At 45.6% G+C, this 25,061-nt stretch overlaps 1 protein-coding gene across 2 annotated transcripts in view; it reads right to left on the bottom strand.

Moving 5' to 3' along the window:
* Positions 1-21,044, bottom strand: part of PSD3 (pleckstrin and Sec7 domain containing 3) — a 584,040-nt gene extending 562,996 nt beyond the window's left edge. Inside the window, exon 1 of one of the 2 annotated variants that reach the window (XM_032618448.1) lies at positions 20,575-21,044. In XM_032618448.1, coding sequence (XP_032474339.1) covers positions 20,575-20,898 — 324 coding nt within the window. In that variant the 5' untranslated portion in view covers positions 20,899-21,044. The remainder of the gene's footprint in view (positions 1-20,574) is intronic. The other variant, XM_032618447.1, reaches the window with a different exon arrangement.
* Between the last annotated feature and the right edge of the window lie 4,017 nt (positions 21,045-25,061).

Below are 25,061 nucleotides of genomic sequence, written 5' to 3'. Positions count from 1 at the left end.
ATTTTTATCAATAAATGGCAAACCAGTATCATTTTCTGTAAGTAGAAGGTATTTACAAATATTCTTTAAAATACAAAACTTTTAAAAATAAAAATAGTAAAATTGTGTTACTACCTAAGGTCCACACTTTTGGGAAACATTATATTACATCAAAATCCATATTGACCAGTAAGATAGATTAGCCTATATTTCACATAGATATTACTGTATACATATGTTAGGACCCACCTTTGAAATATCAACCTTTTCAAGGAGTCATATTTATTTGATTTGATCTGTTTTTCCCCAAATGCAAGAGAAAAGAAAATTTGCTACCATTCAAAATTAGTCAAGAAAAAAGTCTATTAGCCCTACAAAAGTAAACATGCTAATAGGTATTCAGCAAAAAACAAAACTAAGACATCAAGTAGAAAACATGTGTGAGACAGTTGGACTTGAAGGATTCCAAATTAGCTTTAAAAGGCAGAGAAAAACAGCACTAATTCCTGGCTGGCACTTTATTTAAACTTTGTTAAAATCAGAGCTGACAGTTCTATTATTTAACTTTGTTAAAATAAACTTTGTTAAAATCAGAGTAGACAGTATCTGAGAGATACTCCTATTTCTCTATAGATAAAACATTGTAGTTTCTGATACAGGAAAAATCAAGTGTTTATTAATCTGAATATTTTTAAATTGGGCATTCTAGTTAGCTGACTTTAATTATAGCTTACCAAGGGTTAACCAGAAAATATTTTAATTTTAAAAATATTAAAATTCATTATTAAATGAATTTTAATATGCCTTCATATTTTCAAAAGTCATTATCAAAAATAAATTTTGAAAATATGAAGGCATAATTTCTGTCAACGTTAGCACAGAATAGCAAATGTAAGTAACATTTCTTTGATGATTTGTGATGTTGTGGTGGCCCAGGCTAAATCATTTTCAATGATTTCTGTTTCCTGAGTACCTGTTCTGAGTGGCCCTTTGCTTTACCCATGTGATCCCATTCTGCTCTTCCCACATTTGAGTGAGACAGGTACTATGACCCACTTTGTGCAGATGAATGAATTGAACCATCGAAAAATGAAATAATTCGTCTGGAGACAAAACAGTGAGCATAACGAGGACTCTCAGACACCCATCTGATTTCCAAGTTCACAACACCAAGTGTAGCAGAACAGGTGTGCCCAGAATCCTGGCCTAAGGTGCCCCATCAACGTGAGATTCATTCGTCTTAAAATGTTTGAGTTGGGTTTTATTTTTCTTTTAACCCGTTATCATCTGGCAATTTCCCATAAGCCTTAGATACAATACGAAAAGTAATTCAAGTTAATTGAGAACTCCAGGTAGCAGAACTCTAGTTAATTAAGTTTTAATAGCATGTCATTCCTAATAATTAAAGATGCTTTTGTGTGCACCCAGATAAAGTAATATTGGACATGGTCATGCTTATATTGCTTCTTTTGAAGTTAAGGTGGAAATGCTTTAATAACACTGGAGGAATCTAAATGTGGCCCAGCAGACCCTTCTCCTGAATGTTGTGAAGTCGTCCTGAGCCAAGACATGTCCAGGTTAACCCTGTAGAACCGCTCACAGTGTCAGGACGAAAAGTCCTCCTCCCACCGTTATAATATTTCCTCATTATTTCTAAATTTCCCCTAAGCATGTGATTCCAAGAATGGAGAAAAATAACCTGCTAGAATCAATGCCTTTGTGACTGTGGCTAGAATCATTCTATCATTAAAACACTGAACATCTACTATTATTGCCACCTGATTGAACACCAGGTGGAACTGCATTAAAATAATTAAAGAGTTTTCTCACTTAAGGCTTATTAGAAAATTAGATTATGCAACCCCTCCCACTTCTGAGGAAATTTTACTTTAAGGATATTTTACTTCTCACAAACCCTAGTAACCTCTGACTGTGTATGAACCATTCCGTCTGCCTCTTTCCTGAATTAGAAAAGCAATTGTTCCTTCAGAAGCACGTTACTATCTGAAGGACAACTGGACAACGAGGCTGTTGGAGCTTCCTTGCAGCGTCAGCTCACGGAGCCCACGAGGTGGCACGGGGCCTGCCCCAGCCTTTGCCCCGGGCTTGTCCAGCTTCCTTCTTACCAGTCGGCCGAGACTGGGGTACAGCTTCCTGCACCCACAAACAGGGCTATCTCCAACTAGCTGTGAGGGCATGGTTGTCACCGCGTGTGCCTTGATTTCTTTTGTCTGTGAGTAGAAACAAGAATAGACCCTACTTGATGGAGTTCTTATGAAGACCGAATGAAATAATGCACATAACATGATGACATATAAAACGGGCTCAATATATGTTAGCTCTTATTATTAACCTGGAGAGTTCCTCCTGGCAGGAAGCTTTTCTTACCCACTCAAACCAGGTAGGGTGCTCCCACTACACATTGCTACAGCATCTTGACCTTCCTTGTAACCTTTGTTATACTTTTAATCACCTATTCAATGTCTATCTTCTCAGCTAGATGCTAGATTATACACACCACAAGGGCAGGTCTGTCTTTTTTTTTTTTTTTTAAATTACCTGGTGTCTAGCACAGAGCCTGAAACTGAATATTTGTTAAATGAGTGAAAGTTGATTGCTGAAGCTGTAAAACTAATGGGTTCTTTGGGCAGACATTCAACTATCAGTTTTTAAAATTGGTCAATCTGTAGGAACTAGGAATTGAGAGAAATTGGTATTGTGCCACACCTCAGTTTGAGACATAATTCAGAAGAAAAATAATAATAACAGTAGTGGTACCTAAGTTTTCTGTCCCCTCTTTGCTTTATAGTGTATTCATACCTATTACCCCATCTCAGAGGCTCAAAGAATACAAAAGTTGGAAGAAACTCCAGAGCCATCTCATTCAAAGCTCCATGTGAGAGATAGGGAAACAGAAAGCCGTCACTTACCCAGAGTCACAGCATCCTCCAAAATGCCTCCTACAGAAAGAGCACCAGGAAAGCCCTTGGACTCTGACCGTGTGTTCTATGAGCTCAAAATCTTGAATCATAACTTGTGAGGGGATAAGAAATTGCACAAAAATGGGCAGATGGAACTAGAAGATGGAAATACAATCGGATGGTGCAGATAAGGAGTGATGCTCAAGGCCCAGGGTGGGAGCTTTGTCTTATGCTGAAGTGGACCACAGCCCCCAGGGCCATGCAGGCAAGAGTTGCTCTGGAGGGACCTGCAGCAGTTGCGGCTGGGTGACTGATCTCCCTCATATGAGCCAATAGGTGACAGTTGGGCTTATCAGCTCAGTGCACTGTGCATCATCTAGCTGGCTTGGAGCAGCGTGCCCAACATTCTGTCTCTTCTGTCCACTGCAGATACCTCCCTTTAGCTTCCCAATGTGGAACACCCGGGGGTCCGAAGGAAAATCCCTCCATCATTTGGCACATGGGAAATGCTTTCTGATAATGATGTGGAAGAGAATGGTCTTCCACATGCCTGAAAGTTCAGTCCAGTTCATCTGCCCACACACTGGGAATACAGGACTGACTGCCCAGTCCCCTGATTTTGACTCCTCTGCAGCCTGCATATGGGGGATACCTACCTAGCAGAGGCCCCAGAACACCTGAGCAGAGTGGGTGGCCCAGGGGGATGCTTAGTAATAGCAGAGTTGAAATGGTGGGGAGCTAAGGTCAGGGACTTTTAAAAATAAAATCAGACTCAGAGAGTCTTTAATTCTCACTTTAATCTTCCTTCTTGACAGCAAGCGGAAGGCGGGCGAAGTGCCTCAGTGCAGCGACACACAGACCATTGGGAGCTGGTGTGCTGTGACTGTGAGGACTGTGCTGGCACTCTCTCCTGGGCACCGTTGCTTCCTCCCAGGGGATGGTCTGGGTGGGTGAGCATTCCAGGAAGTCTTTCCCACTGTCCCTATCGCTGTCCTGGGTTCCCTCCCCCAAACCCTTGTTATGCTTCATAACTGTATAGAAATGTCTAAGTTTCCATCATATCCAACCCACAGCTCTGAGGGAGACATTTCACACACCCTGAATTAATATCAAGCTAGCATTGGGCAAGTTGTTCTAAATGGTCTAAACTCAGCAAAAGAATAGCCGCCCGGCATCCATAATCATTTACTTTCAGCAGCTTGAATGCAAATGTCATTAAATCTTTACAGTGGTTGCAGTGAATGCCATTCATTTTCATCTGTAGTTTCAAAGATTTACACAGGGGAGTTTTTCAATTTGATATGAACGATAAATCTTATACATCCTGTGGGACCTACTGGCCTATAAAAACTGATTGAAGCAGTTTCCACAAGGGCTTAGCCTGCTTGAAATAACTTGAGAACAAAGCTTCATTCTTCCTACGGGGAAGGAAACGGGAATAGGAGAATAGGAAGAGGGGGCCAGCCAAGAGCCAGTCAACCAGACTCAGTGGAAGTGCTTGGGCAGAAGCTATACTTATGCAAAATTCAACAAACTGTACACAAGTTAAGTGCAAGTCTGTGCAAATGTGGATCCCACCTTCAGGCAAAGGAGGTAAGATTTATAGTAAATACTTGAATCTGAGTTGCAACTAACAGGGCCATCTATCATGAAATACCTAAAATTTAGACCTTTATCTCCTTTGTGCAAAAACCATGCTAAGTGCTGATATCCACTATAAAAAGAATGCTCACAGCAACGGAGGGCACAAAGAAAGTGAGGCTCGGAAAAGCTAAGTCATTTGCCCAAGGTCTCTTAGCTAATGGGTCTTCAACACCAGACCCAACTTCAAACAAGTGTTGCTGTATAACATACAGGACACTGCTTAAGACTGAATTTCGGATAAAAACAAATAATTGTACTAAAAAGTATGTCCCAAATATTGCTATTTTTATTTGCTAAATTTGGCAACACTTCTGCAAATCTCATCCTTTGAAGCTATTTGTATGGAATTCTGGTTAGGAGTGAAATGGTCTATTGCCTATATGTGATATTGTGATTTATAGTAAGAAATATGTCTTTGGTCTTGTCCTGTTTCTGGCCCAGGGCTCCTAAAACCCTTGGAATTTCCTAAGGTAAGATCCGAGGAGGTGTCTTTTGTTATGTTATTGAGGTGACTTGGGGGAGGCTCCTAAAGAAGGTGGCTGGTGCCAGAGGAACCTATTCTCTCTCCATCAGAGTTGGAACTTTCACTCCCTCCCCGTCACCCCATCTAGGGAGGGAGAGGGGCTGGCGATTGAGTTCAATCAATGATTAATCAATTATACCCATGTAATTAAGCCACCATAAACCCCCAAAAGGACTGGGTTCAGACAGCTTCCATGTTGGTGAACACCTGGAGATTCGGGGGAGTGGTGTCCAAAGAGATCATGGAAGCCCCGTGCCCTTTCCCCAGACTGTCCCCTCTGCATTTCTTCCACCTGGATGTTCCTGAGTTATCTCCTTTATAATAAACTGACGATCTAGTAAGTAGAATGCTTCTCTAAGTTCTGTGACCCACTTGAGCAAGTTAATTGAACCTGAGGAGGGGCCCTCTGGAACCTCCCATCTGTAGCCGGTGGGTCAGAAGCACCAGTGACAGTCTAGACCTGTGACTGATGTCTGAAGCGGGGGAAGGGGCAGTCTTATAGGACCGAGCCCTTAACCTCTGGGATCTGACGCCATCTCCATGTCGGTAGTGTCAGAATTGAATTGAACTGTAGGACACCCAGCTGGTGTCTGAGAATTGCTTGGTGGTGCGGGAAAAACATCTGCAGGGTGGAATTTGGCGTGGAAGTAGGCCATAGTAAAATAGGTGCTCCAGCCCTATTTTGGATGAATCGTGGTAGCTGCAAGAGGCATAAGACTTAGACAAAATTGTCATGTAGATGATATTTGTTTTGAATATTTGTTCTGTTAAACACAAGGCAAGAGGCCCCAAATGGAATTACTTCTGCTGAGCTTCACATCACCAAACCCAGGCTTAACTTTACTACAGTTTCAGCCTCTCCCAGGAATGGAGTCTTAAACCCATCCATCAGGATCACCTGGTCAGCACTAGTGAGGTCATCTGCCTGATAGACCTTTGCAGCCCCTACGGGAAAGTGACCTGACACAAGCACCCCACTGTTGGCTGGTATAACTTCCTTGTTCCCACTCCCTTGGGCCTATAAGTCTTTCATTTTGTACAGTACCTTGGAGCCGCTTTCTATCTGCTTAGATGGGATGCTGCCTGATTCAAGAATCATTGAAGAAAACCACTAAGATCTTTAAAATTTACTAAGTTGAATTTTGTTTTTTAACAGCTCTCAGTGTGGTAAGCCTCACAATGTTTAAACCATTCCCCTCAACACCATCAGCAAAATCATTTGAGCATCTGTCCCCCAAATACACATATTTATTTATGATTGATACGTTAATACTCTCATATTAATATATCTTGTACATTTTAAAGCACAAAATAAAAATGTTAAAGATGAGATATAAAAATATAAGAAGACGTACCACCTCTTTCTTTCTATACCCAATAGACTGTCCTGAGCACCCACTTTGGACACTGCTGGACACTCTGGCCCCATCCTTGTCCTGGGCAAGACTCATAATAACTAAGATTTAGTGAACACCTATGTGTGGTTTTCTCACTTGGTCCTTGTACCAGTTCACGAGCCCCCTATTTGCCTTTGGTGAATACTGGGGTGAGGGGCTACTTCAGAGTCTCAGTGACTCACCGAGTCCCACCCTAACCAGCAGAGCTGAGACCTGCAGAGCTGTGCTCTCTCAGCCGGGCTGCCTGTGAGAGAGTTGAGGTGGGAGGGGAGGCAGCTGTACCAGATGCTGGAAGCTGGGGTGATGCTCCCCCCATTTTACCGAAGAAACTGTGGGTAACATTTACCTGTTGTAACACAGTTAATATGCTTGTTTTGGAATCTGAGACTTGATCCCAGACTCTGTGCTTTTTCCTGCTTTGCTATGTATTCTAAGATACCTCTGAACCTGAACCCAAGTATGAATAAAGGTTGGTATTCCCTCCTTAAAAAATAAATAAATAAATAAAAAGGACACTGGAACTAACCAAGCAAACTTAAACCCAGAGAACCACTAGAGTTTTATCCAATACATTTTTGTAAAATCCAAGTTTTCTTTAACTCTTTTTTTAACTCTAGGTACACCTGGCTGAAGTGTTTTACTTTTAGAATGTGGTCTAACAATGAAAACCTCTTCAAAACATTCTTGAGTGGCAGGATACTTTATTAACACGCACTTGTGCCCAGGGAGGTTTCTGTATCAGGAGCACAGGTCTCCTCAGGACCCTTCCCTTCGGTTAGACACACTGAAGAGTGGTAACAAGTGTCTGGGGAGAGGAGGAGAGGATGCTTGTGCCTGGAAAGGGGCAGAAAGAGAATCCTGTGACTCCTGGGGGGCACGGGTGAGGGTGAGGGCTGGGGAGTTTCTTTATTTGTTTGTTTTGGGGTTTTTTTTTGCAGTACGTGGGCCTCTCACTGTTGTGGCCTGTCCCATTGCGGAGCACAGGCTCCGGACGCGCAGGCTCAGTGGCCATGGCTCACGGGCCCAGCCGCTCCGCAGCATGTGGGATCTTCCTAGACCGGGGCACGAACCCGCGTACCCTGCATCGGCAGGCGGACTCTCAACCACTGAGGCACCAGGGAAGCTCAGGGCTGGGGAGTTTTAAGCAGGGGAAAAGGGGCGGGAATTAAGGGGAGGCCGTCCTGGTTATGAAGTGGCGCAATGAAGCTGTTGGCCAGGGTTTTTCAGGCTTTGCTATCTTACCTCCTGCTTGCTAACCTTGTCTTCAGGACCCTGAGGCACATGGCTTTACTCTTCCAACTACAGAGAGCTCTTTTGCTTTCCTACATTTCTAAGCTTAAACAATTTTCTGTTTCTCAAGGTCCCATCAGTTCTGGATAGTGGGTGATGAAATGATAGTGAATTCAGATATTAAGCGTATATATAACAGAATTTATGATTAAACAAAGAAAATATAGCCCCATCTTTATGGGTGGAGATGGGGGAGGGTATTCAGGCATTCAGAGAGAAGACCCCACCCCCTACTTCTGTGCTGTCATTCTTCCAGAAGTGCAGAGTCCAGCCCCCAGCCTGGGGCACAGAAGCAGCACAGGGCCTGGGGTGGGACGCAGTCTGGGGAAAGTTCCAGCAGACAGAGAGCTAATCCAATCAGGGGTCCCCCAGCATCTACAAACTCCATGCCAGGCATGGTTCCAAGTACTTTAAATGTTAGTACACACTTAATCCTTATTTTCTATCAGGCAGGTCCTCATTTAACCTCTGTTTTACAGATGAAGAAACTGAGGCACAGAGAGATTAAGTAACTCACCAAGGCCACCCTGGAGGAAGGGGCAGGCAGAGTCGGCCTCTCACCAGAGTCGGGGCCCTGGGGCAGCTCTTCAAGGCTGCGCTCATGCTGGCCACGTGCTGAAGGACAGATGTGAGGGCAAGACTTCATTAACTTCTCCTGTCATGACCTTTCTGGATCCTTGGCCCAAAGTTAGCAGACAGGGAGCCCTGAGCATAGCTGAGTTCCAGTAGGATGGGGGTTTGCAGCTAGCTTTTAATGTGATTTTAACAAAAGAATGAAATGGCTCTCTCTTTGAGCATGTTGATGGATTCTGAGGCTTGCTACAGTCAGGAATAACTTATTTTGTCTTTTTCCTGCCCTTAAGAGAAGGCAAAGACTGCTCCACCAGCAGCATAGACAGGCCCAGTGAGGTTGTAAAGGGAGGGAAATGAGTGCTTCAAGTTCTTGGCCTGGTCTTCGTGATTAAGAGGCTTAAGAGGTCTTAATAATCATAACGATTCCGTCTGGGTGGGAATGAGGCAGGAAAGCCAATCTACACATTACTGTTGTGAACCGACAGGTTGTTACCGTCACAGATTTCTAAACGTCATTTTTGTTCAGGAGTCACAGGGGCCTGCTCCCAGCCTGGATCACCTGCTTTGATTTGCTGTCCAAACAGCAGGATCCTTCATGTCTACAGCAAGATACAGTCCCTGCACATTTGCTCATTCACAGAATCGTCCCAGAGTCAAACTGCCTCCCCTGCTTCCTGCAAGAAATAGCTTCTGATTCACCGACTGGTCCAGCATGCAGGGCCCTTTCCTGCATCTCTGTGTCTCTTAGTAACGCCTCCCAAAGCGGCCCTGTTCAGTTGCCATCATCACCTGCCACCTGGGAAAGGAAACCGGCCAGTTCCGGTGCGGAGCCACCACTCTCTAATGCACAGACATGGGACTCTGTGTCCAGATTTTCTGGTCTTGGTTTCAAATTCTCCAGTGTTGCATTAAATTATGCTTATTTTTAAATCCTGGAATGTGTGCTTCTCTCATGATATTTTATTCTTTTCAGTAAATGTAGTTGACTAATTTAAATTTATTTTTTATACTTTCGAATAAAAGATATAAACTAACAAGCCAGAAACCTTAAATATTTTCAGTTTGAAAAGCATTCACTCTCTAAATATGTGACCACATAGTTGTTACGTTCCTTCATAATGAATCATGAAATTCACACATGAACTCAGGAGAAACCACAAACTCAAACCCTCTCTACATTCTATCAATCCAAGCTTTCCTCCCTTCATTCAGATGGCCCATCTCCATTAAGGATCTTCTCCTGACTAAATCACCCCACTGCAGGCCTACACTGATTATTACATAAAGTAGTAGACCTTTATCTTTATTCTGCTGTTTCTTGTATATATATGTCTAAAAATGCCTCTTTGCATATATGTTTGTCTACCACAAACGTTAAGCTTATAGAAAGCAGAAAAAGAATTTTCTGCCTCTGTTTTGTGCTTTATAAAGGACCTACAGAAACATTTAATAATGCTTGAAGTAACTTACAGGTAGTCAACAGTGTAATTCCTGCCATTACTTCTAACTGGATTTATGTGATGCTTTTTTCTCAAAGGGCTCCAGAAGCTGCGAACAACAAGACGACACAATAAACAAAGGCAGCCAGTCCTCAGTGGCTCACAAAACAGCATAAAGGTGGTAGGAGAGCAGTTTGCAGAGAACTATAAGGAAAAGCTCATTTAGTAAAACAGATCGAGGATGAGAAGGGAAAGAATTTTGCCATGAGCTTTCTAAAATGGCACGAAAAGTAGACTGATTTATTTAAATAAGAAAAAAGTTATTTCACAGGTTGTTTAAAGCATGGAGTAAAGCTGGTTCATTAGGAGAATAGTTACCGCTATTGGGGGTCATTATTCATAAAGATTATTCACAAAGCAGATCCAGAAAACTAGGTCACCAAGCTCAGCCAGAAATACCACTGTTAATTCTTTGGCTACGGGGCCACCCAGGAACTCCTTAAATATTAGTCTAAGCCACAAGAGAAATACATTTTCATAGAAGCACCACTAGACTAAATTTATGACCCCAAAGATAGTTCAAAATTTTATTCTACTTTGGATGGACTCCAAGAGTGCCAACCACCCCTTGCTTGCCAAGTTCCTGGCATGGATGGCCTCACAGTTCACTGCCTACAGATGTGAACCGGAGGGATTAAAGCACCTGAGGGAAGAACAGAAGGAATTGGTAAAAGAGGTCACTTAGTGTGGTTTTGCCATAATCTAAAGTTGAGAAATATTTATGGAGCACCTATTATGTGCAATGCATTTTGTAATGCTCAAAAGGCGAGGGGGGGAGTTTTTCTATTTAAATCATAAATTCTATGCACTGCAATAAGTTTAACTTTTTGAGGTTACAAATATGGAAAAGATCTACTCTATTGTCTATCGTTAGAACACAGCTTCATTTGGGAAAATCTCAAATCTTTGAGTAACTGGAGTTTTCTCCCCCTTCACCTGTCTGTGTCCGCAGGACCTCATCAAACCTCTATATTTCAGAACTAAAGGACTCTGAAGAAAATTAGAGCCCCCAGTGTTCAGAGGGAGTTAAGCTGTGTGCCTCAAGGTTTCTTTGACAAGATTAGGAAATGAGAGGCAGATTCAAACATGTAATCTGCAGAGTAACTGTAGGGGGGTCACTTCATAAACATACCCACCCTTCCCTTAATTTCTGTGTTTCTCTCCTGCTTAAAAACTCTCCAAAGGCTCCCCAATAATAAATTTAAAAATTTATTATTTTACTTAGAATAAATTTCAAAATGCTTACTGAAAACTAAGAGGCCCTGTGTGATCTGGCCCTGCCTATAGCTCTGAGTAAGCTTCACAGTAACTTATGCTCCCCAGTGACCCTGCAGGTACAGGGGACTCTTCTGCTAACCCTGCCTAGAACCTTCCCTCCCTGATCTTCTCGTGGCTGCCTCCTGTCTGTCACTCAAGGCTTAACTCTGAGGTCACCTTCTGTCATCACACAAACTAAACCATTCATTCGAGCACCCTCCCCTCATCACCCCTTGTTTTATTTTCTTCCAAGCTCTTGTGGCCATGTGAAGTCCTATGCCCGTGTGTTGTTTGTTTGTTTATCATTCCCTGTAGGAGCAAGGACTTTGTCAACTCACTGCTGTACCACCCGTGCCTGGAACATTGCTCGTCACATAGCTGGTGGTCAAGAAATACTTATTGAATGAATGAATCTGGAAGTTATTTGTTCAGCAACTTTATTCATCCCTAGCATGGCCATAGTCACAGAAAGCAACAGTATCATCTCTGAACACACAAAATCAGAAGAGGGACTTCCCTGGTGGCAAAGTGGTTAAGAATCCACCTGCCAGTGCAGGGGACATGGGCTCAAGACCTGGTCCGGGAAGATGCCACAGAGCAACTAAGCCCATGCGCCACAACTACTGAGCCTGAGCTCTAGAGCCCACGAGCCACAGCTACTGAGCCCGCATGCCACAACTACTGAAGCCCACGCGCCTAGAGCTTGTGCTCCGCAACAAGAGAAGCCACCACAATGAGAAGCCTGCGCACCGCAACAGAGTAGCCCCCGTTCACTACAACTAGAGAAAGCTCCCGAGCAGCAACGAAGATCCAATGCAGTCAAAAATAAACAAATAAATAATTTTTTTTAAATATCAGAGGAAAAAAATCCTTTCTAAAACTGTAAGATCTTCTGCTAGCTGAGCCACTCTATCCTTCCGCTGGATGAGCCCATTCAAAACTTCCACTGGTTGAGCCCACTCAAACCTTCCGCTGGATAAGCCCACTCAATCCTTCTGCTATATGAGCCACTCAGAACTTCCGCTGGATGAGCCCACTCAATCCTTCTGCTAGAGGAGCCCACTCAGTCCTTCTGCTAGATGAGCCATTCAACTTTTACTTTATGCAATTAACAAATTTGCCTTACAATTTAAACAAATCTGCTGTCTAGTTTCCTGGCCTGTGGTAGATTAAAAGAAGTATATTAGAGGTAGACACACTAATAGCAGCAAGAAGGGATAGGCCAGCATGGAGAAAACTAAAAAGTTACTAAAAGGCAAAAAGAACTGAGAAAACAGAGTATTTGGGGCATTAAGTGTAGAAGCAAACAGTCTCACAGATCTGAAGTTGCCGGCAAGCAATACTGCAGTTACGGTAATTGCTTAAGTTATCAAGAAAATTAAGTTATGTCGTATACATGTATATGTATCTAAGGAAACAGGGAAATAGTAAATGTTAAGTCCTCCTTCGAAAAGTTTTTATCCAAAATGCTATTTTTACTGTTATTTTAAAGGGCAAGCAAAATTCAGTTTTCTAAGAGAATTGATTTCTGTGGAACATGTTAGAGGACCTCTTCCTCCCTCCCTCCCTCCTTCCCTTGTTTCCTTCCTCCCTCCCTCCCTCCCTCTCTCCGTCCCTTCTCACAGAACTGTGTAGCTAACCATGTCTCTTTTACCTTGAGCAGCTAGAAAGCACACAGCTAAATGTGACTTTCAAACATACTGGCTCTGTTGGCCTTTATGTTCTTTTGGGTTCTTTTCCTGATCTTGACCTTTCTTCATCTTGACACGTATTTATGTTTTCCTAGAACTGATTCTTTATTACTATTTACCTTCACCATTATTTTTATTATTTGTGCTATAGTTGTAGGGCACTTTAAATCCTTTATGGAAAAAGATTGAGATCTCTCTGCTTGTGGCATGAGATGGATGGAGTGACCTTTTAACTGTTACTTCATCATACAATCAGATTTAGAACTTTAAATCCTTTATGGAAAAAGACTGAGATCTCTCTGCTTGTGGCATGAGATGGATGGAGTGACCTTTTAACTGTTACTTCATCATACAATCAGATTGAGAACTCAGTCAAGAGTAACCAAGCTTCTTGCAGATAAAATGGAATTTTCAAATGACAGAACATTGTAAGTGCTTGAATAGGGTCCTGGAGCTTTTTAGCTCACGATCTGCTGGACTTGGTAATTGAAAGGTTAATACAAAATCACACATCCTGAAAATTGAAAGTTAAATTCCAAAAAGTTAAAATTGACTAAATATAATCACAGGATATGGGCAGCCAAAAAAGAGCCACAGCTGCTGATTCCTTTAGAATGAAGGAGAGCGAACTTCCTCACAAAGCAGGCTGCAGCGGCCCAGCAGTGGTGACACGGTGAAGCCAGGGTTCTTTCCTTTGCCCATCTCGTGTTTTCACTGATATGGTTCAGTTCAAGGAACATGGCTTCCCCTCACTGTCCTGACTTCTCGGATTCTGTGAGTAGCCCAGGGAGTGGCTGTAAGGTTGAACAGATCACACATAGAACCCAAAGGGCTAGAGAACCCTGCTTTCACCGAAGGACTTATATTTATGTAAATCATGTAGCATTTTACAGTCTCTAAAAATCTACAAGGAAAAAAGTCTTTGAAAGAGAAAACTTACCATATTATGCCCAGTAGCAGATTCTGGAAACAAATCTATTTATAAATCATATCAGGCAATAATTTGATTCTAATACATTGCTTGTTCAGGGATGCTTTTTAAAAAAATCTCCTCAAGAGCTATAAAAACTGGCTTCCCTAAAATCAGAGAGGGCTCAGATAGGACATTTATAGAAAGCAGTGACTTTATAAATTTTAAGTGAAACTCCCTGAAAGTGTCTTTGTCATCTATTGGGTTGGCCGTCCACACCTGCCCCCTTCTCTCCATGTCCCATCAACTTCTAGGACCTGTCCCTCACACAGGTTTACATGGTTATAACCACCTTTGGGCTCTCAGTAGACCTGATAGCACCATATGAGCTGTCCCCACCACAGTAGGTTGGGTGGGCACCAACCCCCAACCTGCACTGGACCAAGAAGCCTCTTTGCAGGGGGATTGGGAAGCAGGTCTGAGGAATCCCAATCTTTAAGGAGAGGAGATATAAATCTGGGAGTTGTGGGTGACCATATTCCTCCCCCTGGAATAGGGGAAGCAGATGTGCAAAAAGAGAAAGAATAGTTCAGAGAAGAGTGCTGGGAAGGGCAGAGAGCAACAGGTGAGTTGAAAAGAGAGACCTGGGGCTTCTCTGGTGGCGCAGTGGTTAAGAATCTGCCTGCCAATGCAGGGGACAGGGGTTCGAGCCCTGGTCCAGGAAGATCCCACATGCCACGGAGCAGCTAAGCCTGTGCGCCACAACTACTGAGCCTGAGCGCTTATAGAACCCGTGCTCCACAACAAGAGAAGCCACCGCAATGAGAAGCCCGCGCACTGCAACAAAGAGTAGCCCCTGCTCGCCGCAACTAGAGAAAGTCCACGCACAGCATCGAAGACCCAACGCAGCCAAAAATTTAAAAAAACAAACAAAAAAGAGAACTGGATGCCCTGGAGCCCTCATGCCAGGTGATCCTGATGCAGCTGCACCCCCACCCTTGGTTCTACACACCCAACACTTACAGGCAAGGGTTCTCCTCATAATGAATCCCCCTCATTGGGGTTAAGTAGCCTTGAGGGTTTCTATCACACACAACCAAGAATCCTAACTAATCTACAAGTGATAGAACACTTTTGTTCAAGGGCACAAAACTTGAAAGTTAAACTGAGGCAATTGTTGGAACTGATTCCAACTGGCTGAGTGCAGACAAGCCTCTTCTTCATTCTGGGCCTTAATTCTGGAATCGATTTCCAATATTCCCTTTGCTAAGTAATTAAATCACGGGACTAAAAACACAAAACAATCCCTTTCAGCGAATGTATTTCCTTTTAATATGGGAGAATAACAAAACACAACTCCTTTTTGTATAGTTATAAAAAACTCAATTCAGTATTTTGTCCAAATCTCTCAGGGCAAACCTAATACTTAACTCATGCTACCAATATTTTGTAGAGAAATTTAACACTTGAGATTAGAAAATTGGGTATATATTGGTGTAAATTGTTTTAAAATGTATTTTGGTTCCTTTTTAACCTCTGGATCCTGGAGAGGTATCTAATTTTACCAATAAAGGAGTTTCCCAACAGTAGTGACTTCTAAATATGATGGATTTTTAGAGATTTGTCATCAAAAGCTGTAGCTTTGGTAGGGTTTTCACAAACACAGGTGCAAATGGATTGGCAAGAATTTAGAATCTTGAGCTAGTGGGAAGGAAATCACAGTCTGATCTTTTCACATTTCAGATGAGAAGTTGAGACCCAGCGTGAGGAGGTCGCCCTTACTTAGCTAACTTGAACCAAAGAGGGGGCCAGACCTGGGTCCCAGCTCCCACCCCAAATCGTTTCTACAAGTCTCAGAGGCAATGTGTGAAGTGGTCTGTGTGCTCTCCGCCCTCTTCTCCCATCAAGATGTGGAGGTGAGATGGGGCCATGAGGGCAGCTCCTGCACAATGACGACAGGACGTCTGTGTGAACGTCGAAGGAAGGGGTAAGGAGAGAAAAAGAGTAAGAGAACATTGTCATGGGAACGCCGAGGCAAACCACAAGATGAAAAAGAGTTGAAACCCATTCTGCTACCTCAGGTTTTATTTACTGAAATAATAAATCAAGACATCTGTGTCAAAACCAATGCAGTGTAAAACAGACTAAAGATAAGCTTTTGAATCTGATCAACACTGTCTTCTAAATACCAGAATCCTTTAAAAGGGATACCACTGCACATTTATCTACATCACTGTTCAAATTACTATATGGCATTTGTGCAAGCTCTCTCTTTGTTCTAGTTTCTTTTAAAACTTCTAAATTGCTCACCAAGAATGACTAATATAATGACAGAATTATCTAGAATTTTATCTTTCTATGAGCATAACAGTTTCTAAACTCACAACAGGCCAGAAAAGTCAAATTGCCTTAAGAAATTAAGCATTTACTCCAGATGAGATCAATGACCTCCTCCTGGGGATTAGGTGTACCTGGGGGTCAGTACTGAACTTCAGAAGAGAATTTCATTCAACTCGAATCTGATCAGAGAAAGAAATATCCGGCTTTAGGGAATAGACAGCAAACGATTGTGGCCCTAAAATTTTGTGGTGGGGATTTGTGTTACTGCCCAAAGATGGCACTGACTCCTATCACTGGATGTTAACCCCCTTCCAAGTTTCATTCATTCAACTGATTGTTCAGTGCTGGTCCTATAGAGAACATCCCAGCTCCCGCTGAAATCCCATATCCCCTGAGAGATGCAAGCCCGCTGAGGGTAGCTTCCCTGCCCTGGAGCCGTTTGACAAAATAATTAATATTTAGAGACAAGCGGAGGTAGATGAAATTAAATTATTTTCATACTTTTATTTCATTAAACAGTTTCATTCCCTTTCTGGATTCGAAGATTCATACTTATCCCAGAAGGTCAGAGCTGGAAAGACCTCAGAGGTCAGACAGGGTAACGTTGCTTTGCTCAGTGAGTCGTCAGGGCGCTTAGCTAGTTGGCTGGCAGAACCAGAGCTTCATTTCACCTCCTGAATCCCAGTGACAGTGACCTTTTCTCTAAATAAAATCTCTCTATCAAAAATTGATACACTTTACAGACATATTTCAGACCCTGTTTTTATTTTAAGGCAAAACAATCCAAGACACAGAGGGTTAAAGCTATTCTCTCTGATCTGCTGTGTACAAATGGACCCCCCCTTCCCCTCAGCACCTCAGGGAATAACTGCCCCCTACCCCCGTCCCTGTGTCCCCGCCCCCAGCCTCCAGGGAGGCCCTTTCTGCCCTGCTTATTCTCACTCTGCCTTCTAAACCCTGAACACTCCTAGCAGCTGGTGATGAAAACTCAAAAAGCTAATTGTTTTTGAGATGAGAGAGGAAGAGAAGAGGAAGACCAAAATAAAGAGGTAAAAGCCTTGGGAAATTTAAAGCTACAGGTGGGGTTTGTAGAAATGGCATTTGGGGGGAATTTTTAATATTACTTACTGCTAATTTTCTTTCCTTTTTTTTTTTTTTTAAGTTGCTTTCTTGGGAAGGGAAGCCGTGAAATGGCTCTTTTTTTTTCTTTTTTTCTGGCTGCTTCAGGTCTTAGCTGTGGCACGCGGGATCTTCGTTGAGGCATGCGGGATCTTTTGTTGCAGCACCCGGGCTTCTCTAGTTGTGGTGTGTGGGTTTTCTCTTCTCTAGCTGTGGCATGCATGTGGGCTCCAGGGCGCATGGGCTCTGTAGTTTGCAGCACGTGGGCTCTCTCGTTGAGGCACGCAAGCTCAGTAGTTGTGGCGCACGGGATTAGTTGCCCCGCGGCATGTGGGATCCTACCTCCCTGACCAGGGATCGAACCCACGTCCCCTGCACTGGAAGGCAGATTCTTTACCACTAGACCACCAGGGAAGTCTTTCTAATGTCATTTACACACCCAAAGTCATTGTAATTTCAAAACATAAAATATGTAAGATAGGAAGACAGTCAAAAAAATGGAAAATTCCCAAAATGATTGTAGAGAAAGCTATTTTCCCCTCTCGTTTGACTTGTGTCTGTTTTCTGTGTCTTTGTATCTTTAGCCCCAAACTCAAGTCACATATCAGCAAGGCTAGGTCACTAGACCTGATAGTCCTGAAGCCCCTTCTCCCATGTCCCAGGAGTGCTTACAGGACCCCAGTCCCGGGGCTGGTGGGCTGCCTTCTGAGGAAGCCTCGCCCTCTAGGAAGGCAGTGAGAGCAGAGCTCCAGCCTCTGCATGGACCACAGGAGCTCTGTCCAAGCTGCTGCATCCTGGCCTCAGGACGTAGCAAGTCACTGACCGTCCTCAAGCATCTGTGTCCTCATCCACAAAGTGGGCACAATGATAATGTATAACCTCACAGAGTTGTGAGGTTCTGATAAGAAGGAATCATGCTTTGGAAGCTCTCTGTAGGGCACAGAGAGCTGTAGTTTTCACTAAAGCCTAGTCATGGTTTGGATGAAGAACTAAGTGATTGCTGTACCCACTCCTTGTGATACTTGGATACATCAGCAATGTTCTCTCTGGACCCCATTTGTTTCAACAATAAGGCAGTAAATTTAGCCATTTGGAGAAGAAAGTCTACACTTAGGATCCAGACTTTTTTAGAAGTTGATATAAGGACCTCCATCCTATGATACGCATGTAGGAATAGATTTTGCTTCCACGTAATCAATATTTCACTTTAATAAATGTAGTAAATAATCACATTTGTATGAGTGTATTGAGTGAAAGGCCTCTTCACTGATAGCTCACAGAAGACATTTTTAACCAGTCTGCTGTCACTATGCGGTGACTCACACAGCTAAGTTCCAACCCATGCGAGGACAGGGCGGTGCTTGCGCACCAATTTATCAGACCCAGGGAAACAGTCATGTGCCCAGGGCTGGGCGGATGGAAACCTCTCTTTGTTGATTTCTTCCTTTCTCTAACACCCAAGGCCAGGCAGGGGTCACCTGGCTAATAACAGCCATGAGGCACCTGAGGGACTTGTAGTTCTGAAGGTGCTGATTTTCCAACTCCCTCTTTGCTGTGACAGAGACCGTCACACAGTCTGACCAGCATGGTCAAGGTTAAGTTCAGCCCTGCTTTCTCCCGACCCCAGAGCCCCCAAACTGACCCCTCTAACTCCATGCTTCCCGGTCCTACCTGCTGTCCTACTGACTCTGCTTCTCTTCTCTCCCCTAAGATAGGGCTACTGAGGGACCCTCACTGGCCCCGTGGCGACTCTCAGGCAGGTGGCGTCCTCAGGGCTTTCTGATGGGAAAACTGAGAGCTCTGGTGGTTTGCTCAAGGTTAGGAGTTGAACCTGGGGTTTCCAGGATTTTAGCCAGGAATCTTGCCGTCCTTGCTTTAGATGGGGCAGATGTCTGGGGATCCATTAGCAAAAGTGGCTAAATGGGGCAGACAGGCAGAAATCTACCCACTTGGAACAAGTCCCACAGTGCCTCTCCCTAGAGGACTGGCAACAGCTCTGAGGTTTTCTTATACCTGGAAGCCGGAGGAGAAAGGAGGGGAGATGGAGTTTTCAAGTCATCAGAGCAGCATTAAAGTACACAAACAACTACCGTGTGACCCCACCTTCAGAGACTGGGCTCTGACGCACGGATATGTCATTCCTCTTAAATCCCTGTAGGAAACGCAAGATACAAGGACTAGGATGGAATGTAAACCATTTCTTAAGGAAGCATGCTAGCATTTCTCTTCTTCCAAGAGTTTCCCTCCAAAGAGAACTTGAGCTCATCTTTTCTCCCTGATTCTCTACTGTGGCTGTAAGGGCTGCCTGTTACGGGGAAAGGGGCAGGAAGGAGGGTGCAGAGGCACGCAGGAGGGAGGCACAGGCTCCAGATGATGCAGCATCACGTCCACACCTCTGGGAGGCCCCTCTCCCGATGCTGTGAATTTCATCCATTTCTCTGGTGACTTCCCCAAGCGTCCCTCCATGTGGACCTTCCACACAGTCCAGCAAGAGGCCCCTCCTCCATCTCATCCCACCAACCCCTCCCTCACCCTCATTGCCTGTATATGGACAAAGTATAGCAAGATGTCCGTGCTATCGGGAAAGAGAAAACAAAAGCATAATTTTTAATTTTGTCCACCCATTTTGGGATCAGTACATCTGAGCTGGGTGGAGAGGGGAGGCTGGGCTCAAGCACCAGCCCAGAGAGGAGGCTGAGTGGAGATGCAGAGAATAAAATGCGAAGAGCAAACAGTAGGCTTGACCATGACTGGAGCTGAGAGAGACGCTGGAAACCACCCAGTGCTACCCTTTCCCTTCTGGTGGGAAGGGAAGCAGGGCCTGGAGGCTGACACCAGGAAGAAAAACATGGACCTGCCGGCAGGGGTGGAAGGTGGTCCACTGGGTACAGATGGGGCTGAGTTCCAAGACTGCACTCCAGTTCTGGAAACCTCCACAAAACCCACCGAAGGCTCCCCAAGTCCCCCTCGCCCATTCCGGAGAACAGGTTTTGCTTCTGCCCTTTCCTTTTTGGGAGCAAGAGGAGGATTTTTGCCTACTCACTTCCCAATTCCTTCATCTGGAGTTGGGGATAGGAGCCTTTGTTTTTCGGGTGGCTATGCAGCTTAACACCCAGCATAAGGGCTGGCACAGCACAGGGCTCAACAAGTGTCCGTGCACCGCCACCAACCTCCCTCTCCGCTTTCCCATAAAGGACGCTAGTCTTTGGCAGAAATCTTGGGAAGGAACGATACATTCTCTCCTTCCGCAGGATAAGCCGCTCGTGCAGGGAAGGTGGCGGAGCACAGAGGAAGGAGCCAGGCCCACAGCGGACAGGAGACCCCAGCGTGAGGAACTGGGCGCCCTGCGGGCACATCGGCCCCCTCTCTCCACTCTCGCTTCTCTGGGGAGAGCTCGGGTCTCAGGGATTCAGCCACGCGCACTTTCTTACCTTGAGAGGCAGGGCGGCAGGCGGGGCCGGGCAGCTCCTGCTGGTCTGGAGGAGCGCACGATGCCTGCCGAGCCTGGCGCTCCTGGGCCGCGTGGACGTGCCTGAGCCCTCAGCGCTCCGCGGGCGCCCCGGGCAGGGGGCCGGCGCCTCGCCACTTCCCCCGGACCGGGGGCTTTCAGCCGCGGCGGCGGCAGCCAGGGGCTGGGGAAGGGAGCCTCCCACGGCGTCCTGAGCCTGCGGGTCCGTGCCCCACACGTGCAGCGGAGCAGGACCGCCCGGCCAGGGCTTCCAGCCCGCGGAGGGACTGCGACCACCGTCGCCCATGCCGCGAGCCGGGCTAGGGGGTCTGCATGGCCGGGGCTGCCGCCGTCCACGGGTCCCGGAGGCAGGGGATCTGCGAGCGCGCCCCCTCCTTGCATCCACGTCCCGGGTTTTCTTCTCTCCCTCTTTCCCCTCGTCGGGAGCAGAGCAACTGGGAGCAGCTGGTGCCTCTGTCCCACGGCCCTGCCTCTGCGGGGGAGGGGCAGCCGGGCCCCGCGGGAGCCCGAGGGCCCGGCCTGCTGAGAAGCCTGTCCCGGGACCCGAGAGAGAGCGTCCCTCCTCCGGGCCCCCTGCGGCCGCAGTCCGGGCGGGAGCCAGGGCGGGGCGGGCGCGCGCCGGGGTGGGCCGCAGCTGCACGGAGAGGAAGGAAGTTTTCATCTGCTGCTGCTCAGCCATGTCCTCCAGGGGCTCGGCTGGTCCAGCCGGGTCGACTTTCAGACCTCGGTGCCCAGGGATGCGAAGGCCGGCAGCTGTGGGCAGGCGTGACCTGGCCCCATGGCTCCACGACGGCCTGAGGAAGCAAATGATACACCTTCAGCCCAGGGGGAATCTTCCCCCTGGAGTGGGGAAGGAGTGGGGATGGAGGTGACCCAGCCGCGGGTCAGGACTGTGCATGAACAGACAGGCTGGGGGAGCGAGGCCGGGAGGGGACAGTTGGGACTCGGCTGCCCTCTCCCTGGTGTGTCTGACGGCTTTCCTTCTGTTATCCGGCCCCCTCCCCATGTTTGAACTGAAGACACTAAAGTTACTAGTTTCCATGCTTATCCTAAACTCCATATTAGCGACACCTGTTGTTTGGTGTCTGACACTGAGACGGATGCATGTAAAGATGAGCCCCCAGGACACTTCAAAGCTCACTTTCAATCTACCTTTCTCGCATCAGTGACACACAGTTGTAGACAACTTTAATGTTTTAATGAATTTCCACTTGAAATCATGTGGTTATTCAGGAATTCCCCAGGGGGTAGTCCCATAGTCCCACAGCAAAATACTAGGCATCACATACACACACACACACACACACACACACACACACAAATAGATAAGTAGAAATAAAGAGATAAAGATGAAAAAGAGAAAATAAGAAAGAGAGAAAGATGAAATAAGAAAATCTATCCAGGTGACAAATCAAGCAGGAGGTTTTTTGTTAAATTATTTTAAGAAATACTTCAGTTTTCTTAAACTGTGAGAACAATAGGAAATCACCTGAAAATTCATCCAGTAATTCACATTTAGTGGGCTACTACAGGCCCAATATCCCTCACAATGGAAAAGAGCCCTTTGAGTCCTGCTGACCTTGATCCTGGGGAGAGCATAGCAGTGAGTGGAAAAGGTCTTTTCTTTATCAATTTGAGCTTGACTGGGAGGGAACCAGGAAATGATCCTCTGAGACCAACTGGCACGTGGCCTGGAGAGCTGGCAGCAAACTAGCGTGAGCCACAGCCTCCCAACTCCTGACCATGACCTCCCACGGGCAGTGTACCTTCAGTGGCCGAGGGCACCGGCCCTGGCTGACCACCGCTGGCCGGGGTGGCTCCTTGGAAATTCTCAGCCTGGGTAGATGGGGCCCTGTGTTTGTTTTCCTTCTTAAACATCTTCACACAGCTTTTCCACCCAAGTTTATGGAGGCTTCTCCTTGTTTCCAGACAGCTGACAAATGACTCAGTCTACATGTGTCCAGAGCTGTCTGGGCCAGGCTTTGGACGCTGTAGCCCTTTTATAACAAACACCATGACAGAGAAAATTGCAGCAAAACATATGTCTAAGTCTCAGACTTATCCATTGAAATGATGACATATTGATCTGATTATATTTATTTTAAACAAAAATCCCATGTGAGTGATGTCTAGGCCTCTTTATGTAACTCACTCTCCTATAAAAGAACTTACTTGGACATTGTAACCACGCAACAAGTATTGTACTAGTTGGTTAACCGATTAACTCTGAATAAGGCCAGGGGGGAGCTCTGTCTTCCTGCAGAACAGGAATTTGGGGAGAAGTACTGTTGTCTTGTCTTAGCTTCCAGGGGTTCGAGCATCACACTAGGTGCTCTGCATTTCTGTTATTCACAGTTCAACCCCATCTTGAGAGGCAGGGGGCAGTGTTTCCACTGCACAGGTGAGGATGGTGGAGCTCGGGGAGGGGAAATGATTGCCGTTTTACCACAACTGCCCCAGATGGGCAGGGGCTTAAGGAACCATCAGAAGAGAAGTTTCGCTTCAACTCCAACCTGCAAATAAAACAATGTACCAGGGGCTTCCCTGGTGGCGCAGTGGTTGAGAGTCCGCCTGCCAATGCAGGGTACACGGGTTCGTGCCCTGGTCCGGGAAGATCCCACATGCCGCGGAGCGGCTGGTCTCGTGAGCCATGGCCGCTGAGCCTGAGCGTCCAGAGCCTGTGCTCCTCAGCGGAAGAGGCCACAACAGTGAGAGGCCCACGTACTGCAAAAAAAAAAAAAAAAAAAGAAATGTACCACAAAGTCTGTGGTGGTGGTGAGCTCACGACAATTCTCTCTTCCGACTTGTTATTAGCAAGGCTGCCGCAGAGGTGATTACTGCCAAATGTTTCATGTCTAGGTTGTTTGGGCTGGCCTGGGAGGAGAGTAAACAAATGGCGGGGATGCCACTGGGGGGTTGACAGGAGGGCGGAGGGACTTACCTGGAGGACACGTGTAAGACACCTCCTTAGTATTGGGGGGACTTTTAGGGAGCTGGGGTTCTCTGTGAGAAGTAGGGGTAGGTGCCAGAAAAACATGGGTTTCTGCTGTGATGTAAATAGCACAGGGACTGAGAGCACAAGCTTTGGTGCTACACAGACATTTTTCTGAGCCCACTGTGTGGCTTTGTGACCTTGAGCAAGTTACTTAGCCTCTCTGATAATCAGTTTCCTCTTCTCTGCGTTAACAATACCCACTTCATAGGGTTGCTGAGAGGATGAAGTGGAAGTGTCTCTCAACGCCTTGTTTAGCATAGTATCGGGCACAGAAAGGTTTCTCGATAAATGTTAGCATTTCTTAGAATGCATATGCACACACTTTTCAGGCCTAGGAAGTTTGGTTGACCCAATGGAACAATTTGAGCTGTTGCATGAAATCTTTTTTTTTTTTAACCTGCAATGGCAATCATATGCAAGTTTGTACGCCTCCTATCTGATGAGTAAGCATCCGAGAACTGAAGAAGTCACTGTGATGAGGGAAGGGTTAAGGTTAGGGTTAGCAGTGAGCTTGGGGTCTGGAGGTCTGACATGATCATTTATTAGCTGTGACTCACAGCGAGTTTCTGACCCTCAGTGGACTTACCTGAGCAAAATATATTTCTGCCCTTTCTGTCTTACAGAATTGTTTTGAAGGTCAAGGGGGATAATCTGTGTAAGAGTACTCTGTAAACACAAAATTAATATTTATTAAGTCTTTACATCAGGATGGGTGTTGTTATAATAATATCATTAATAATAACTCTAAGCTTAACCATCGTCTGATTTCTCTGAAAACTCAAGATCTCTTTGTCTGAAAGGATTCTAAATTGATTTCATATTTCTCCACCACCACTGACCTTCAAGATTCATAAGGTGTGAAGGCAAACAACAGATAATTTAAACTGGACTCTATTTCTGCTAATGACCTCTTCTCATCACTTCTAGAGAGAAAAGAAGATTCTAGAAACTTAACACGGGTGGAGTGGGGAGTGGGCACTGAGGAGAGATGTCAGGGCTTCTCTCTCTCCAACCTTGTGACAACCTCATGCAGTCGGCAGCTGAGCCCCCTTCCAGAGACGCAGAAAGAGACTGAGAGCACCGGGGTCCGGGGCTCGGGCGCAGCAGCAGAGATTTCATCGGGTCTGGCTCCCTCCTCCCCTCTCTAGACCGGTGGACGGTGCATACAGCTGGTCCAGCCCGTCTGCTCTTCTCTCCAAACCTGGGCTCCCTGGAAAGGCCCACCCACCCACATGAGCTGCCTCGCTGCCCAGGGAGCTACTCGCTAAAGTTGTTTCTCTAGCGTTCTTAAGAGCTTAAGTGATTTAAGATTGTACAAAATGGTACCTTATCAAGATCTGTTGTCTGAATTGAAGAAAAGTAATTCTCCCAAGAGTAGTGACTCCAGAGAAAGAGTGTTAGAGGACCATGTCCCGGGGCTCCCAAGGGCTCCTGGAAATACTCCATTCCGGAGT

Source organism: Phocoena sinus, chromosome 21, assembly GCF_008692025.1.
Source record: "Phocoena sinus isolate mPhoSin1 chromosome 21, mPhoSin1.pri, whole genome shotgun sequence".
Taxonomy (NCBI): domain Eukaryota; kingdom Metazoa; phylum Chordata; class Mammalia; order Artiodactyla; family Phocoenidae; genus Phocoena; species Phocoena sinus.
Note: the sequence above shows the minus strand (reverse complement) of the source record. Positions and strands in the feature narration are given on the sequence as shown.